Source organism: Tetrao urogallus (assembly GCF_951394365.1).
Source record: "Tetrao urogallus genome assembly, chromosome: 6".
NCBI classification, from domain to species: domain Eukaryota; kingdom Metazoa; phylum Chordata; class Aves; order Galliformes; family Phasianidae; genus Tetrao; species Tetrao urogallus.
Window position 1 is genome coordinate 25359770 of NC_136819.1, and position 19273 is coordinate 25379042.

Consider the following 19273-nt stretch of genomic DNA (forward strand, 5'->3'; position numbering starts at 1 on the left):
GCCGTGCACTCTTCGTTCTCCCACTGAAAAGTTAGTTGAGACAAAGGAGAGCAAAAACCATGCTTCAGAATAGCTAAAACAGGACCCTTACCTGAGGAGCTAAGGACCTGAAGCTTTAGCTTTCACTTCACAAGGAAAAGCCTTAGCCATTGTACTATCCTGGGTGAAAAATAACTAATTTCTCCCCTGCTTGTGCTGAGTTTTCTTGAAGGGCTCAGAAACAGAGATAAGAAGGTGGAAAATAAGGCCCCAACAAAGTGTTACTCCTTGTAGTTGTGCCATACCTTAGCAAGTGGGGACCCAGCTCCGGCAGCCCCACCTGGCACTGCAGGGTTCTGTGGGGTGCGTCCAATGGTGCCTGGCTCAGCCCAGCACAGCAAGGCTGGCGTTGGTACCTCAGATGACACAGCTCATCTGCAGACTGTTCTGAGTGTGCTCAGATGCTCTTCCCCTCTGGATCTGCTGATTGACTGGTTAAAAAGCTGTTTCAGAACAAGAAAAATAAAACTTAACTCTCCACAAGCCCATTGCAGGGGTGAACCTGCGGACAAGAGAGCATTTGGTCTCCAGACAAAAACTCATGCCCTGCTTCTATTGCAGGCCTGCCACTTCCCTACATTATTTATTATACCTCCTAGCCATAAGTGCATGAAGATGAAACTTGCAGCTGTATCACCTTATTGCATATCCAGGCAGAGGCACAGAGGAAGAAAAGTAAAAGCCACCAGCAGTCTCATGCCAGAGGCCTTTCTTCCAAGCTTGGACTTCTCCTGGAAAAGCACTGGCAGTCACATCTTTGCTCCAGGCAAGAATACATTTTTAAAAGCATACTGACTGTGTTCTCACCATTCAGTGAAAAAGGGTCTGGGACTCTAAGCAGTCCTGGTGTATCTGCACATTGGTTTATTGGTGGCAAAAGGGGTGGTGGAAGGAAAAACTAACATTCTTTTCAGGTCCAAAATCTCCCATTCCCAGAACAACCAAACCTGTGTAACATAGTATGTAAGCAGCTGATCATGTTCATTGAGCCAACAGCTCTTGGCTTTCCTAAGGCATCATCTTACTGACCCATTTTCTTAATCTTAATGCCCATATAGTCTATTCAAAGCTGCAAGGTGCTTTGGGCAATGGGTTTAGCTTTCTGCTTCAAGCTTTCATTACTAATCAATTGGTACATGTAATAAAAGTAGCATAAAACTGTAACTCCTTGCAATGATAAACTACTCATCAGTGCATGCTGTGGAATGACAAATCCATGGAGAACTTCGAACGAGCCAGGGGAATACTGAAAGCAGCAGGTTTAGCAATGTCAATGACATCGTCAACAAAAAATATACATATAACCTACATTCATGGGGTATAAACCAGTTCCTGAAAGTAAAACATTTGCAGGAAGAAAGAAAGAAAGAAATATCAAAGGATGGAGGAAAATCAGGTTAAAATTGGACAGCCAAACCAATCTTTGTGCCTCAGATAACTACGTGAGATTTTTTTTCAGTTTGTTCCTATCTGGTTCCTTGTAGCTGTAGTCAAAGTCATTCCCTCCCTTCCAGTGCTTCTGTAGGGAGGACCTCCTACTGCTGACATACATCACGGTATGTATCTTTTCTAACCCTCCTTGGGGCTTCTGGAGGGAAAGATTCTCTGAAATAAAGAATGTTGAAATATTTCACATGCATCTCAGTTCAAGAGCTACAGCTATTGTTGCCAGTTACTGGCTGCTTATTGAGCAACAGCAGCCTATGCCTTGGGGAGAGTGATGGTTTGTGCCTCCTAAGCTGCCTCCTCACTGCACTTTGAAGTGCCAGGACTTAAGTGAGCAGGTAGGGGCATGGGACTTGAAATGTAGTTTTTATAGGGATGAGGAAATGAGCTGAGCAGAGGTGGATGGAGTCCTCCTTTGATATCACATGCACCTGAGGCTTCTGCTTTGGGAAGAGTTGGTAAAAGCACAAGGACTGGGTGATCCAGCTGATGAAATCAGCAGGCTACTGTATCTATCCTATGAGGAAAAACACTACACCATACTTTGCTTTAAAATATTGCTCTGTAATTACTAATGAGCCCTAGCTTACCTGTAGGTGTGGATGCCACTTATTCTTCAATTAACATACAATAATGGCAGGCTTCCATATCACAATCTACTTTTTTTCAAGGCTTCCCACGCCTCTGGCAAATGACAAAATATATTATTGCCTCTCTATTTGATCATTATAGTGGTAAATGCAACACTGAAACAATTGCAGAAATGAATGTTGAAAATATTAACTATTTATAGCATAGCAGAATAATTTTGCAAATGTGCCTTTTTCTTAGTAAAACATCATGCTTGCTAACCAACAACATTACAACCCACCTGGATCTGATGAACATTTCCATTTTCAGCTGTTCAAAACAATTTATACTAGAACAGCATGAAGTGCACTGGTATGCTTGCAGGTGCAGAAAGAAAGGTTTATGTGTAATAATTTAATCCCACGGTATTTTGAATTTCTAATGTGTGAAGGTTGAATGTCTTCCCTAGAAGAGTCTGAGAAACTCCGAAAAGTTCATTTCATTATGAAATAAGTGCTCTTTCATTTGCCCTTTTCCTGGGAGAGACACATAGGTGACTGCCAAGGGATTTTCTTCTATCATACAACAAGACTAATGCTTATGTTCAGCTGCCATGATTTTGAAGAGTTCCACTGAGCGCACCAGACAACTAAAGCTGTGCTAACTGTGCCCTGCGCATTTGATGGGTTCCTTACATCAACACCTCAAGACAAAATTTAGGGCATTAAAACATTTTAAGATGAGACAAATTTTTAAGTGCAATTGTCGTTCATCTATGGAGATTGGCGATCAGGTTGCAGGTCTTAAGTCAGATCTCATCCAAAGCCACGGTAATGCAATTTGGTGTGACTGATGAGCCCTGGGAGGGAGGCACAGAGCTGACAGCATCTAGTTCCTCTCATTTGTCAAAATCAAGCTCCAGCAATTTAAAACTGGAGTCTCTTATAGGCCTGCAGCAATGGACACCTGAATTTTTGCTGTATGATATCTGAAAACAGCGACAGGTCTTCTGAAAAATGCTCCATTGTGGATGCATGATCATTTCTTTCAGTATACGCTTATCATCTTTTTTCCAACGCAAAGTACTGTGAAAGGAAAGAGGGTATTTTATGCAGAAAATTGCCTCAGACCATGTTTAGTTGTTTCTCTTTTTTTTTTTTTTTCCTTTTCCTTTGATTCTCCATCTTTACATCAGGCTCTACATCTTGTTTAGCCAGCATCAGAGGACTAGTGTGGGTCCTTGTCTTTATACCTCTGGTCCTCAGTCTTAGCCACTGAACAAAGGCTGCTAAATACAGCTTTGCTGCTTGTTCCATTGAGAGGGTGGATGGGCAAACTTCCATCTTGCAGTCACTTCATGTGAGCTGTCTGGATTAAAGTTCCCTCTCCTTTTCCATTAAGTGACTTGGAGTATGTATAACTTAGGTGATAGGGTGAATGACAAAGTTGTATCCACAGAAGTATCCCAGATGTTCTTTTTAATTATATTTAATGACTTTACCAGATTTAATGCCTAATTAAAATAAGTTCCAAAGGTAGTGATTAAATTAAAACTTATGAATACATTTGCAGAGGTTAGATACAGTGGTGAAGGGTCTGTTTTTCATTGAAGCAAATGTTATTTTCCTCTTCCTGCTTCTAGTAGAGATGGAGGCAGTTTTGTGCTATTACCACTTTGTTCTTGGTTCAAAGTGGTGATGGAGGCTTGGGTCACTGCAATCCCATCTTCCTTTAAATTTCTGAAAAAAGCTGCAGATTCCTTCTCTGGTTTGATTCTGAAAGATGGTGTTCTCCTATGAACAACAGTCATCACCAGAAAATTAGGGGCAATCTGGATGAGTTTAAGTCATTGTGTATATTCAAAGCACCTCTTAGGCATCTACCTCAGCAGTGGAAAAAAAAAAAAAAATAAACCTTGCAGAGGGTTTAGAATTTCATATCACAGCCCAGAAGATTTTTACAGCCTCTAAATGCAATATAAACTAATTTACCCTACAGGCCAAATTTCCTAATTTGGCTCCAGCTGAGTTTTCAGTGTCTGTGTTTAGGTTCTCAAAATGGTCCATGATTGAAGTATTCAAACAGTGCAATTTCATACAACTGATTTTGTTCGTTACTATAAGAGTCTGGATTCCTTTCAGACCCTGCTGAAGAGAATATTCAAAGGAAAAATAGCAGGCTTCTAGTTTGGATTCTTGCTCTGGTTTTCTCATCTATTGGAACATGTTTGTCTCCACAGAGCATAAAAGTAATCCAATTTTCAGGTCACACACTTCATTTCAATAACATTAGTGACTAAAATAAGTGATAAAAGAATTCCTCTGGGATTCCCAGTTTTAAATTGTTAACCACAGACACGATATAGCTGACTTCATTGAAACCCAGTTTTGAAAATTGGCTGTAGCACATCATAAATAACAAAGTGAAATGAGGCATCATCCTACTCAAGAATACCGTATTCTACCAGATTAACAACAGAGAAGCAGGATTTTTGGATCTCAGGACAATCTACCTCTGTAGGTGGCTGCTAACTAAGCACAAACAGTGGTGGTGTCTGTTCAGCATTGCAGCACAGAACCCCCTACCTCAGGAGTGTAGTTTTGCTGGTCAGTCTTTCAGCAGAGTCTCTGTCCCATAGACTTGTCTGGGAGGTCTCAGTGCTTGGAGTGAAAGGTCTCACCATCACTGTGGGATCTGGTCTGTTCCTATGTCCTACAGAGTCAAAGAACACAGATAAAAACACGGTAGTAAAGTATTGTTAGAAGAAGAATTTGGAGTGTGTAGCCAATTCTGGGTCCACACCATTTTCCCTGAAACTCGTTAGAATTGTTGCTCTGGCTTCCTTTCCAGTATGCCACTGCCTGGTGGATTTAGAGGAAAAACTGTTGATCAAGATCCAAAGCAACCCTTTACTGAAATGATGGCTATGGCTGTTGGGTAATACCCTTCTTTGGGATCAACCTGATGCTGGATGCATTACAACTGAAGGACTGCTTTGCAAGTCACCCCAGGGCAGTCTCCTGCCAGGTTACTACATTGAAAGGTGGCAGGTAACTTTGTATTGCTGTCTGAAGGATGCAAAAAGGAAGGCCCCAAATGCCCCATTCTAAGGACAGTCTCTCATTCTCTTCTCTTTCTCTCACCATCACTTGCTGAAACACAATTAATTCTTGAATAAAATGAGAACGTACCTATATTATTCTGTAGTGACTGCAACCAGTTCTCCATCAGCATCGGAGAAGGTGCTGAAAAGAAATACTCTGCCCCATCTCTCAGTCTGTGAAAAGGGATAGGAGAGGGAACATTCTAGTTAGTCTTACTTCTGACTGAGATAAGCAGTGTAAGACACTGCAGTTATGGCTCCTACAGTCTTAGGTAACTGTAGGCAAATGCAACAAGTCAGGATAGCTGTGTAGATTTTTATTAGCACACATCTCTGTAAGACTTACCGTAACATGAAGGTGTTCTCTTTCCTGATGTAGTTTGTCAGCCTCTCACATTTGGCACCAACAATGCTGAGGGACGGGAGTGTGGATATATTCTGAAGGAGGACAGAATCATAACAAAATATCTGTTGTATCTTTTCTCCTGGGATTCAATTCTATACCAACGTGTAGGCTGACTATGCACCCATAGCATCTTTTTCTGCTTCTAATTTTATGATCAAGCTCAATGAATGGGAAGAACCACAGAGGAACAGTGGACACATTATATCTTGAAGTCAGATATTTGAATCAGATATCTCATTTAAAGACTGTTTGAAAACTTATGAAATCTTATTATTTAGTCTTGTAGTTGGTAATCACTGAACGACTGCAGGATTTGACAAAACCAACATTTGTAAGAGAACCGATTACACCTAGCCCCCAAATGAAGCAAATGTAACACATAGAATACCAGAAAGATTCAAAAAAGAAATTACCTTAGATGCTTCTTGTTCATCATTGTAGAAATCAAGCTTTAGTCCATCGAGTTTTACATAGAAGGATTTCCAAGACCTTGAAACTGGCTATAAGAAAAATAATAATAAAATCCAATGATTAGCAATATATTTAATTTCAGTAGTGAAATCTTCTTTGGGCAGCTTCCACAGTAAGCCAAGAGATGAGCCAGATTATGAACGCAGAAGTTCTCTTTGTCATTATTACCTCCTAAAAAACCACAGCCTGTTGTAGTTACTGTTGTGATGATTCAGTAAAGGGTTCCGTGAATCAGGACCCAACAAATGATACAGTACAGCTCAAGTAACTTCTACACCATGTTGTAGTCAGCAACAACTTTGAGAGATGTGTTATTAAATCTTGGTCTACTTTTGGACACTAACAGGCTCACTTCATTTTCCTAACTGGAACCAGGCCATGCCTGCTGGTCACAGTTTAGTTTGAAATATTTTGTTTCACTCTGACACGGTTGCCAAATTTTAGTTCATTTCCTAGACTATCACCTGCAAAATGCTACTGAACACTATGCAAAAACAACTATTTCCTACTCCAACTGTGTACCAGTGAAAGGTCAGTCTAGTGTTTGTAATCTTCCAAATTCCAAAGCTCCTATTACATGTATGTATTCTTATTTTGTTGTATCAGTTAATCACAGTAATCACAAGTTGACTAATTTGGTGATTCAGAAAAAAGGAAGGAAAACATGGTAAGGAAGATACGTCATAGTTTTTCAGTAAGATGGAAGTTCAGTATCAGAGCAGACTAAATTTGGTGTGTTCAAAGGAGTAGAATAACTAGATTTCATTTCCAGATGATGAAATCCATAGCAGCTTCAATTTTTAAAAGAGAGATTTCAAGTTAAAAAGTGTCAGAGGAAATATTCTATGGGACAAACAATCCAAGGCTACCTGCTTACATGCAATACTTCAGTAAACACTCAGATGTCTACAGACTGGTGATAAATATTAGGAAACTTCCTGTCCTGTTATGATCATTATCTTACTGACCTATTATTCCTTCCCAGGATAAGAATTCTGATTTCAGTGTCATTCAACTCTAGGTCAAACAAAGCACAACTTCCAAAAATGAACTGAAATCTTTTTTTCTTTTCTAGTAAGTTAGAAGCTACAATCACTGAAAGCATGGGAGTTGGAGCTTCCTCTGCCAACAAAACCATCACATGCTGATACAGTATCATGAAGCTTGTTGAAGGGGACCTTCATTCAAGTTTCTGGTTTACCATGGATATCTGATTTATTATGGATAGACAGACCCAGTTCTGCATGATTCCTATGACAGGCACAATGACATTGTCTCTGTTAAGGACAGAATCAGGTACTAATGAAATCAGTGGACTCTTCTTTAACAGTAACTGATTTAAACCTACAGTCCTGCTCTCCTCTTCAGCATAGTTTTATCCTGAAGAAGTCTGACCTGATCTGGACTGTAACTCAAGGAAAGGTGAATTAAACCAGAGTGGAGGCATTTTTTTCTACCTGTCGCCGTCCTGGAAGAAGCTGGTCTCTCTTTTCTAGGAACCCCTCCATATGCTGGAGACTTGCAGAAACCTGAGACAAGAACACTTCTGTTAAACTTTTTAAAAGCCCTTGAAGATGTTGCAAATTTTGAAGCTATAAAAGGTAAATTCCACACAGAGAAATTGGTCTTTGCTGCCTCTAGTCTTTTTGTTCACGATGCAGCCAGGAATCCTTTCTAGTTTGTAACCACATCTCATTTGCTGCTTACGTAAAGAGAATCCGTATGTTCCTAGAACAATATGCTCAGGGAATTTATCACAGTTTATTATGAAATTAATGTTTCCTTTTGGAATCCAGTCATTTGCCTACCTGGAACAGCAACCTGGCTTTCAACCTGGATTATTACCTGGAGGTCCTGGACTCTCTTACTTGGTCAACCAAATTTGGAGGTAGATCACCATTTGGAGGTGTAAATTAGTATTATTATTCAGAATAAAGGGTATTGTCATCCTGTTTACAAGGGACAGAGATGATATCCTTACAATACAAGTGCTCTATTTGACATCCAAACATTACGTGACCAAGAGCCATTCAGTGTTTTGACTGTGATAGCATGATTAATAAAAAATCCATTACAGAAAATAAATTTTGTTGCCTTTGAATGTTATTTTGATATTACTAAATGCAATTTACAACTTAAATTGCCAAAGAGTTAATTACACCCTTACAATAATGATGAGTTACACCAATCTGTAGTGTTGCACTGGTATACTTGGGTATGTGAGCAACACATTCCTCTTATTAAGTGCAAAGGGGAAGGGAACAACTTTTACCCATCTATGAGTTAACAGTAAATTTCCTGCCTGCTGCCTGGGTGAGGAACTAGGAGCTTCTGGTTCTAGACTTGCACCAGCTGATCAGCTCTGGGCAAACGTGCTACCCAGTCCTGCTTCTCTGTAACTTCTAAACTCATTGGGCACTCAGCATGGAGATACTCATGGAAAGGCAAGATGTCATGAATAAATCAGCAGCTTTGTCTCTTTCTGAGGTAGCACCTCTTGTTAAGTGTTCTGCTAAATGCCCAGCAGCATGAATAGCCTCTAAGTTGGGAATGAAAACCAGAAACCCATGCTGGTGTCAAGCCCTAAGCTGCAAAGCTGAGCAAATTAAAAATGCTTTTAAGCTGTATGTATCTGCTTAATATTTTTGGAAAACATATTGATTGTAAAGGATTTTCTTGCAGAATTTTCTATATTTCATTATTTGAACTAGCACAGGTTAGCAGTTTTGTGAGGAGTCAAGAATCCCAGGGAACTTACCGAAGATGCAGTCTCCAATGTCTCTGGCAAGGACCTAGACAGCAGTAAATCTGATGATTTATCTAATGAATTCTGGTCAGGCTTGGGTGATGTTGCTGTTAATTTTGTTTGCAGGTTGGAGGAGGAGCTTTCAGCACTTTTTTCTTGAGGTGATACAAGGCCCATGGCATACGATTCTGAGAAATTGTTGCTGCGTTGCAGGCTTATGAAGGTAGGAGATAAAGGAGAGGTTAAAGAACTGTGATGCGCCAAAGATGTAGCTTGTGGGTCCACTGTCTTTGGTGTAGGTGGAGTGATAATCTCACTGAGTCTCCTCTCAGGTTTCATTTCTGTTTTTTTGCTGCTCAGCACCTCGGGGACTTTCCCAGAGGCAAATTGTTGGAATGCCACCACAGGCTTTTCAACTGGGGAGAAAATTGTTTCAAGTGGAGTCCAGGACAGGAGTGGTGGTTGCACAGATTCCACTGGCTTTGTGTTCCTTATCTCTATCACTTTTGGTGGTGGATTCCTTTTGTCAGATGTTTTTCTTTTCAGAGAAGGAACCCGTACAATTTTGCCTTTATCTTTCTGCTCACTTTCTTCTGCATCTGTCTGTTTCAGAAGATTCATCTCCCTCTGTAGGACATAAACATTACATTTTTGAAATTACTTGTGTAAGTGCACTCATGGGCACTGTCCAGAGAAGCTTTTATTTTAAGCATGAATGTTTTTCAAATGCACTCCCTTCTGGCACTAAATTCTTAGGACTATACCTTCACTGGCATTCTAACCATTAGAACTAAATTTATTTGCTATACCCTGAGCTAGAGACTTTAATAACCTCTAGAGAAACCATGCCACTGCTTCTCTAAGATTGCTGTAGAAGCAATGAGTATTCTTACATGGAATGACCGACTCCAGATATCTAAGATTCCAGATCATACTGTCTCAGATGCAGCTAATCAGCCTCCTACTTTTTACCTTAGTTTTCCTGCTAAGCTGAGCAAATTTCTCCTCCTGAGCTGCAAGCATGTTCTCAAAGTCACGATGTTTCTTCAGTAGTTCCTCTACTTCAGACACAGAATCCTGAGTGGAAAAAATGAACAGATACAGAAGTTGAAACTCAAGTCTAATGGAATTTCTTTTTTTTTTTTTTTTTTTTTTTTACAGCTTGCAGTCTGGCAGCTGTATGTGAGAAAAAGAACTCAAGAAACAACCTTCTTTTTTCCACTGAAGCCAAGTGGTATCATGGCTTTCAACTGTAACCGTTTACATACAGATCAAGTACTTGGATTTTAGTTTGAGCTAGATGCACTTTGTTTCTCCCTTGTAACAACATGCATCTTAAATCTCTGCCTTGCTCTTTCCTTGTACTGGAATATCTCAGTTTATGATGGTGCTTTCCCATCTTCAGAATTATCAAAAGATAGTCAATAAATAGAAAAAAATATATATGGATGCTGGTCTTCAAATAAAAACTTGTACACTAATTATCAGCCATCTGTGCAAAATATTCTACAGCCCCAACAGGAGGTGGGGAGTTTTTTTCCTTTCAAAGCAGGTTCTCTCCACGACAGGGAAGTTGGTACCATCTGTAAGATTTCTTACTATGTCAAGAAGAAATGGGATGCAATTCTTCCCAGTCTTCTACCAACCCCTGGAAGCCACCACCTCCTGAAGCTCACCATCATGTAAACCTCAGCGCCTGATTCAGGTTCCCTTCTGTAACAGCACCAAAATCTTGCCCCCTGTAATCTCAAGGCTGCATTGCTCTTTAGACTGGTTTAATTTCAGAGTTGAGCTAGCATATGCTCCTAGCTGTCAGTATGTTCTAGGAGGCATTTCGACACTGTAACACTGTCCTTACTCACCCCATAGCTCGGATCTGAAAGAAAGCTCTCCTTGGCAGCCAGCCATGCTTCTGCTTGTTCTAACTCTCTGCGGAGCAATTGAATCTCCCAGTTTTCTTCATACAACTCTTTCCTCATGTTCCAGCTCTCCTTTACTTTCTTCATCAGCTCTGACAGCTCTAGCAGTTTTTCTTCAATCTAAAAAAAAACATTTGCAATGCCATGAGGTAAAAGATCCAATTGGACTTTCATTTGACAGCCAACTAGCAGATAATTTAGCCTCAAAATCTGGAAAAGATGACCTCTAGATAATTTTATGGTGGTAACATAATTTAGAAAGAAAATCTGAGTCCTAATTTTTTTTAATTGAGATAATTTAGCTTACATGCTGCATAATTATGTATTGTAATTGTACACATTTTCCTGTATGACCAATATTCTGCTCTACATTTTTCCATGATGAAACTTTAAGCCAGGGAATTGTATTCTGGAACTAGCGAGAACCTCGATGACTCAACAAATCCAACAATTTATGACATTATAACATGAGAGTCTTCAATTCTACAGCAGAAGTAATGTAATGTTGCATACAACCCAAGATGTTTTACTGTGATTTCCTGATCTACTGATAGCATCAAGACTAGCTTGGAATCACCACCAAAGTTTAAAGATACATAGAGAACCATCTCACAGAAATTTTAATGTTCTTGCCCCTCTGGCTTTATAAAATTTCTGAAGAATTACATATTTTCAGAGACCTCACCCTATGGCTGTTTGCTATGTGACGTATTTTATTCTAGTTTTTGTGTAGCTAGATGCCAAAATCTGATGTGGCTTATCTTTTCCGTGGAATAGCATTACCTACTCCCCCAAATAGCCAGTGACTATTCTTTTATGGTTAGCCTCAAAATCAGTTTTTCAGTAAAGGAAGAAGAATTTTAAAAGGTTGTTTTTTGTTTTTTTGTTTGTTGGTTGGTTTTTTTTTTTTTTTGCCACATTTTACATAAAGTCTGCAGCTTTTAATAGTAGAGAAATGCTTGCTGTTGTCCCTTTTGGTATTTTGTTCTGAAAAACAGACTAAGCTGCAAACTCTGCCTATTTAATATGACTTCTTTGATCGGTTTCATTTGTAGAATATTTAACTTATCAGCACACCTCCACAGACATGAAATGTCCATTCCTCATTAGGTCATCTCCTGCCCGCTGTATTTCTTCATATTTTAGCCACTGCTTCTCTATCTCACGCTTGTATTCCTCATGACGTTTGATAAGCAGTTCAGCTCCCAGGACATCATTTGCTAGTTCTTCAGATATCACTAGTGCATGCATCTCATTGGCCCATGCCCTACCGAAAAAAAAAAAAAAAAAAAAAAAAAAAGGAAAAAGTGTAAAATTGAAGGAATATGAATCTTGTTTGCTTCAACTAACATAAACACATGCTTCTTGATTTACCTAACCTCTGGATCTATACCTTATCATAATAAATGCCCAATAGTCAGTGGTAACCACTTCATGCATTTCGATTTCTACTTCTGTCATGACTTAACTCTTTCATTAATCACAATAAATTAAAATTTCCAATATTTCTTCTTTGGGAAATGCTACTTTAAAAATATTCTGAGAAAATGTATCATTTTTGATGAAAATTACACTAAAATGATAAAATGTAGTATTTTAATATTCAACTGCCACTTCAAGTATAGAAGAATGCCACATTCCATTAGTTATTTCAGTTTTTACACTAGACCTGTACTTACACATACTTAAAAAAGTTAATTTAAACAATTTAACTCAACATTAAAATGTATGTTTTGTAGATGCTTTTATCATTCAGTTTCATTCTAATTCAGATGTAAAAAGAAAAAGTAACTGAGTTCTTGCAAAAAAACTGACACCTCATGAAAATGGACAGAACAGTATATGCATATGGGCAGTAGGATTAAATAAATGTGGGTAAAACACTTCCCATACTTGAACAGGTGCTAAGCAATTCTAGAAGGTTATCTTTAATACGGATGCTTTCATTCTTAGAAAAGCAAGCTCTGATGTCTGTATAGGAATAAATTACTTGAATATGTAGCAGAGACTCTCCCACCTTCCTGCCAAATCAAAGGTGTATTTTATTGAAATTAAAACTGTTCAGAGTGACTTGATTTTCAAGATGTCTAGGAAATAGGCTAAAAGTATGGGCTTATTGTGAACAGTGCGCTGAAGTGGAGTGACACGGTCCCTCTGATGTGTGGTCAGTTCTGTGAAATGCTGTTGAGAAGATGCTATGTATTATTATTCAAAGCAATTTGCAAGCAAGTTGTAGAACACTTGGAACAGGGGTCAAATAACCAAAGGCATAATTTAGAAAATCCCAAATGGGGGAGACCAGAAATAAGGCCTGCAGACAAACTCAAGGAGCCAACACATACATTAGCTCCCTGCAGTCATTGAAGTAGAGCTGGACTTGTTCTGCCTGGCTCAGTCTCGCCTTTCTCTCCAGAAACTTCTTATCCAGGTTTCTCCAGCACTCATCCACATCTGTGAGTCTCTCCATAATGTTTTCCTTGAGTTGTGGGTATGTGCGGCTGAGGTGCCAGGCTTCTCCTCGAATCCGTTCCAGCTCTTTCATAATGGCTCCTAGATCTCTCTGGAACAAAAACAGAATGGATTGTAAGACTAAGTCCCTACTTATATCTGCCAAAAGCAAATTTTAAGAACAGTTCATATCTTTTCTATACACTGGCTGTGAGGAGGCTGGAAACATAACTCTGTACAGGTTTTTCCCCTAGTGCCTTCTAACATTCATCAAACATCAAAAAATCTTCTTTAAATGTGACATGCTGCTTATTTTGGTAACTACAGAGCTGAAGTCTCCTCTTATGGTTCAAATAACAACTTTGCAATTATAACAACAGTTTGGAATAAGCTTTAAAGAAATTTATCCTGAGCAGCAAAAGTAGTAATAATTTGATATAAAAAGGTAAAACTGGGAGGAAAAGACCCCTTCCATGACACACAAAGGATATTTCAGAGTGGAATAAATTTATCTTTTGTTCTGCCAACAAGAGAGTATTTCACACCAGGCATTGATGTGCACTTATTTTTTTTTTAATGCTTTTCTGCTGCTGTTTCATGATAGATACACCCTCACCTCTACTCCTTCAAGCTGGCTCAGAAGAGTCTGTACACCTGGAAGATCATATCCATAATCATCTATGTCCACCACAGCCTCCTTCTCCTGCATCCAGCCCTTTACTTCATCCACATCATGATCATACTGATGAACTTGCTGGGCTGCTCTCAGATTCTAAAATAAAGAAAAATTTTAATGGTAATACAATATATCATGTCTGCAGTGCAAAAACAAGTGACCTTAGCATCATGTCCTAATGCAGAACACAAGCAGAAGTGAAACACCTTCCCAATTAAGTCATCTAATTTCACAAGTTCTCTTTCTCAATGGAAAGAAAAAGGTGTATCCAAAGATGTATCAAATTTATTCCCATGTAGGACGGAAAGCAGAAACTGCCCTCTCAAGTGCAGAAATTGTCCCAGAAAACTTGCTTGGAATAAAGACATATACTGCAGTGAAAATAAGGTGAGTTGGATGGAGATTAAGTTTTCTGAAATTAGAATTTAAAATATTCTAAAGCTGTTTCAATGTTTATGTTAACAATTGTCACGCATTAACTTCATGGCATAGTGAAATAGACTACAGTGAGCTACAACTACTTCATATTCAAAATGCGTATGTAACAGTAGTGAAAAGAGCTGAGGACATCTGACGTTTTATGTTTTCCTTAAGCCAACTTAAAAAGTTGAATTTAATTGCCCTTTCTGCTTTTCTAAATACATCTGAGACTGCTGTTTCACAGGATGTTGTGAATTGATTTTACAGCTAACTGCTGCCAAAAGGTAAAGGTCTTGTCCCTGCATTCTCTATCACACTTTCTCTTATTTCCCTTGTTTGACTTCAACTCATTGACCCAGTAAAAAATATATAGACAGTTCCCCCCTCATTTAATGAGCTGAATTAATTAAAAAAGAAGAAAGAAAAAAAGAGTCCACTGAGTGCCAGACTTGGCCTCCTGTAAGTGGTGGTAAACCAATATGTTAGCTTAGTTTTTACAGAAATTGGATCTAGTAGTGAATTTAGGTAAATAGCATACCAGCAGGATGTTAGGTATCTTACATAGATTATATCTATGTATAATATTGCCAGCAACAGCAGGGAAAGCAGTGGCTATAAACAGAAATGGTTCAAGAAGAAAGAGAACAGAATATACCCATTACTCTTATCTTTGTGTTTCTACAATTGGCAGTGCACTGGTTTGGGAAAGGAAGAAGGATGTATGAAAATGCAGGGAATTAAATGCTCCAGTTTCAGTGTATTTCCTACCTCTGTCCTTGTCTGGATGGCATGGCACAGTTTCTCCCACATCTCGTTAATTTGCTTTGTTCTTTTCTGGATAATATCTGTCTTGCTGTGGCCATCCTTCTCTAGCTTAGATGCTAATTCATTTAAGGAGAGAACTTTGGAATGTCCCAGAGGTTTAATCTCATTTACAAAATCTTTAAACTTTTTCTCCAGCACCTACAGGATAAACAGAGACACAGACTTAGATATAAAATTTTCTGCCTACCTCTGTTAAAGAAACAAAAAGAAACACTTCCTCTGTAGTGTACAACACAAAAGTTATTTGCTGCAGAATGTTAATCACGTGATAAGCCCAGAAGATCTGGAATCAGAAGAAAGTATATGTTGATACTGTTGATAATCATTTAACCTTTCATGACACTAAGAAATGACAAATGCTGCCCAGAACTAAGAAAATAATCTCTTTAGTTTGTCAGAATACATAACAGTTGCTGAAAACATTAATTCACTAAATCATGAAGAGGACACTATAAACCACTTGACCTGAGGAGAAATTCATCCTTGAAACAAGCAGCTAGAGGTGAGAATGCCTTATTTCAGGATCTCCTACTGAAATTGTTGCAAGACTGTGACCAAATGGTTATGCTTTGTCAAATTTATAAACATTATCAGAAGTCAAGTGTACTGACCTCACCTTATTCCAGGAAAAAGCCAACTTTCTGTTGCACCTCTATTCTATGCTACCACTGAAAGCCCTCCATAAGAGACAGTAACCAGTCTGAGTCTTTGCTGCAGTGAGAACTGGTTTGCTTATTTTTTGTCACTGTAATGTTTCACTTTCAACAGCTGCACAAAAATTTTCGCAAATATTTTCCTGCTTTACCACGCAACACATACACCACCTTTTATCTTCTTTTACCTCAACACCATCTAAGTCCTGCCCATAGTCATCGGACTCTGCAATAGACTGTTTACTGGAAAGCCAGGCGTCCACTAGCTGGAATTCTCTTTCAAACTGATACAGCTGGAATTGTTCTTGCAGGCGTTTTCTCTGGGTCTCAGCCTTTTGTAGGAGAGACTGATAGTCTGCTAGGATCCCCTGGAGCTTTGAAAGTATGGCTGGACTGCAAACAAACAAACAAACAAATAAAACCCAAACAGCATAAAACAAACAAGAATCAGAAGGTATGTTTTTGTTTTACTACTCTTTTTGGACACCGTCTTTTCTAACAGGTTGGATTTGTAACACCTTTGAAATGCAGAAGAGTCCAGTTATTGTTATGGAGCAAGTCATAATAAGATGTGAGAACCAACTAGGTAAGGAAATTATCTCACATTGCTGCTCTTTTCCACTTCCTTCTTCTCAGTAATAAAAGAAAATTGGCAGTGAAAAAGTGAACTGTCAAGAATGTCAATTTCCTTTCCCAAACATGGTGCTTGTTGAACCATTATGATTCAACATATTGAGAGTTCAACTGAGAAGCAGATGACAGTTCCTCAGAATAGACAGTGGACAAAGAAGCTGACATAATCAGTCTGCTGTTGAAAAAACAACAGTTATGAAAACATTAAAACAAATCATCAAGCTTTCTGAGAGCTCGAGAGTATGTGATGGTAGTAAAGAAGGGACTGATGTCCCTTAAAATCATATTTCTGAATAAGCCATTGAACAGCTAATGAAGACTGAACTTTTTCCATATTTGTCTTATTTGGGGAAGTTTTTGTTTCAAAACAGGAGCCTACTTTTACTTTCCTACCTCTCTGGGTTGTCTTTGTTTATTAAGCCAGCACCCGTCTCCTGTACTTTCTCAATCCGGGGCCTAAAACCCTCCATGTCCAGCTTGGTGGCTTCAAGTTTACGTAGTAAAGCTTGAGTGGATTCTTCATTCTTCCCATAATCAGAAGTCTCTAGAATGAAGCTCCTCTCTGCCAGCCAGGTCTCCACATCCAGTAGCTGTATAATACACAAGGATGAGCTTATACACAGATGAGCTAAACTTTAGTTTAGGTCACGGCAAAGGAAACTGTAAAGCATCAGTGCCCAAAGAGATGCATCAGTCAAAATGGAAAGCAGCTTAGATGCCTTCCAGTCTAGCAGATGTTATTCCAAAAAAAAAAAAAAAAAAAAAAAAAGTGTGCCCAAATCCCAGTACTTTCAGTTACTTTCTATCCCTCACTACAGTTACTTGGAAAAACAACTGTTACATCTCTACTATAACTGTACTTACCAGATAGGAAAAATCAGAACAATATGAGTTCTGCTCATATATCAGTACTTGTAGACACTCAGCAATACAGATACCTTTTAAAGCAAATAAAGGCCAAAATGAAACCCTTGTGAACCATTCCTACCTCAGTCAGGAACTGATGGGCCTCATATGACTGTATGAGACGCTGTCTCCTCACTTGAGCCTCTGTCTTCAAGTTTTCTACAGATGTCTCCAGCTCGTTCATCTGCTCCATAATCTTGCGAGAGGCTGAGTGGCCTCCCCTTACCAATTTCTGCCCAGTACTGAGCACTGCTTTGGTCAAAGCATCCCGACTGCTTATCTCATTCTCCAAATTCTGGAAAGAGTAAAATGGCAGACCAAAAAAAAAAGCCATTTTTTCCTTTTTCTACCAGATAACATTCTACAATTATTTAGTTGTGTAATTCCATGGTAGTTCCACTATAAATCTGTTTTCCGTACACACAGATGGGTCACAGGTACAACATCTGAGTGAATACTTAGAATGGAATGCAAGAGCTTTTTTGGGTGAAGGAACAATAACAGAAATAAAATTTAACTACACAATTTGTACCTTGTTGTGTACCCACCTCAGTGTGGAGGGAAGAGATTCTAACCAAAACTCTTGCCCGCAGATTCCACTCAAATATATCTGCTTCCACTCATTTTGCACCATGTTTTTTGAATTAAAACCTGGCTTTATTTGAAATGAATGTTTGAAAACTAGATTTTGAAAAAACAGATGCATTCCTCTGCTTTCCTCATCTTTGGTAGGCAAGGACCACACTTTAAATTTGTTTGTGAAGGGATGTTCATTCTGTGGTTAACTAAGCCTAAGCACAATAAAAAGAAAGCAAACTCCAGCATTTCATAGTTCTATTTATTTTCAAAGCTGGTGGTTTCAGAGTTAGACTGTGGTGTTTTGTTAAGGTAGAAGAGATGCCCTCTGGGGAGAGAAACTGCTCTTTCAACTTAAGTATCAGACTTGGCTGCAAAACAGCTGTGACTCTAACCTTGCCTTTAACTTTCCCCTATTAATTTCAAGACAGCCTCTATGTTGTTGAAAAGTGACACCATATTTGACCCCAGCAGAACAGAACCCAGTATCAAAGATTTTAAAACATCTTGTACTCTGTATTAATAATAAGCTAGTAGTGGGAAGAAAAACTTTGCAGTTGAACATTTAGGAATATGTATTCACAGTACTTCATTTATACCACCAGAAAAGGGTGCTAGGGGAGTGAGTGGAAACTGTTATTCCAAACTAAGCAGCTATACTTATGCATGCTATGTCTGAGTGTAAATGCACTTTTGCATGACGTTCAATTTTGTTATGTTGATACATTTCATGCACTACCACTGTTGTGGTGGCAATCGAAGTACTACATTTGCAAATCTGGCTCAATAGGACAAACAATAGGGGGTAGAACTAATAGCATATTCAATTTCTGACTTATATATAATACGGATATAATATATCCACGGGTCTTACATATTCTGGAAGATGTATTTTAAAAAGAATTACAGTTCTTTATTAAACTGTGAGTGCATTTTTAGGATAAATCTACTTTTTAAGAGAATTCATCCATGTCCTGCCATGTCACCTGTACCATCCTAAACTTTTTTATTTACCCCTGGAACATTCAAAAACCTTTTGCAAGTTCAGTTTTATTTTTAGGCATGCAGATTGCATCCAATGCCTGTGCCTCCAATATGTATATACATATACATATATATATATATATATGTATATATATATATGCATATTCTCCATCCAAAGATCTTCCATCTTTCCCAGTCCTATTGTAGATTACACAGATTTTCCCAGAGGCACTTGACCTGGAATTTAAATTTGCTGTCATTTGCTAACATTAAATATCACTAGCTGCTGGAAATTTTTAGCAGCATTTTCTTTCCTCCACCACGTTTTTGTAGAGAGAGAGTGATCTTTACTCAAAAACAATTAGAAAAGCAGCTGCTGTTTTACTGATATTCAGGATGACAGTGTTCCAGTCACTGCTGTGTCTGATGGCCCATCTAGATGTTGTGAAATA

General features: G+C 38.7%; 1 protein-coding gene across 1 annotated transcript in view; it reads right to left on the reverse strand.

Annotated features, from left to right (window-relative positions):
* Window positions 1-3673: 3673 nt before the first annotated feature.
* SPTBN5 (spectrin beta, non-erythrocytic 5) overlaps window positions 3674-19273 on the reverse strand; it is a gene marked incomplete at both ends in the record, with an annotated part of 89345 nt that continues 73745 nt past the window's right edge. The window contains 16 exons of the mRNA XM_079536755.1: window positions 3674-3848; window positions 4641-4767; window positions 5247-5332; window positions 5505-5596; window positions 5978-6064; window positions 7493-7564; window positions 8794-9408; window positions 9754-9858; window positions 10644-10820; window positions 11778-11967; window positions 13043-13260; window positions 13765-13920; window positions 15013-15207; window positions 15911-16115; window positions 16749-16945; window positions 17344-17556. Of these exons, the coding sequence (XP_079392881.1) occupies window positions 3674-3848; window positions 4641-4767; window positions 5247-5332; window positions 5505-5596; window positions 5978-6064; window positions 7493-7564; window positions 8794-9408; window positions 9754-9858; window positions 10644-10820; window positions 11778-11967; window positions 13043-13260; window positions 13765-13920; window positions 15013-15207; window positions 15911-16115; window positions 16749-16945; window positions 17344-17556 (2910 nt within the window). The remainder of the gene's footprint in view (window positions 3849-4640; window positions 4768-5246; window positions 5333-5504; window positions 5597-5977; window positions 6065-7492; window positions 7565-8793; window positions 9409-9753; window positions 9859-10643; window positions 10821-11777; window positions 11968-13042; window positions 13261-13764; window positions 13921-15012; window positions 15208-15910; window positions 16116-16748; window positions 16946-17343; window positions 17557-19273) is intronic.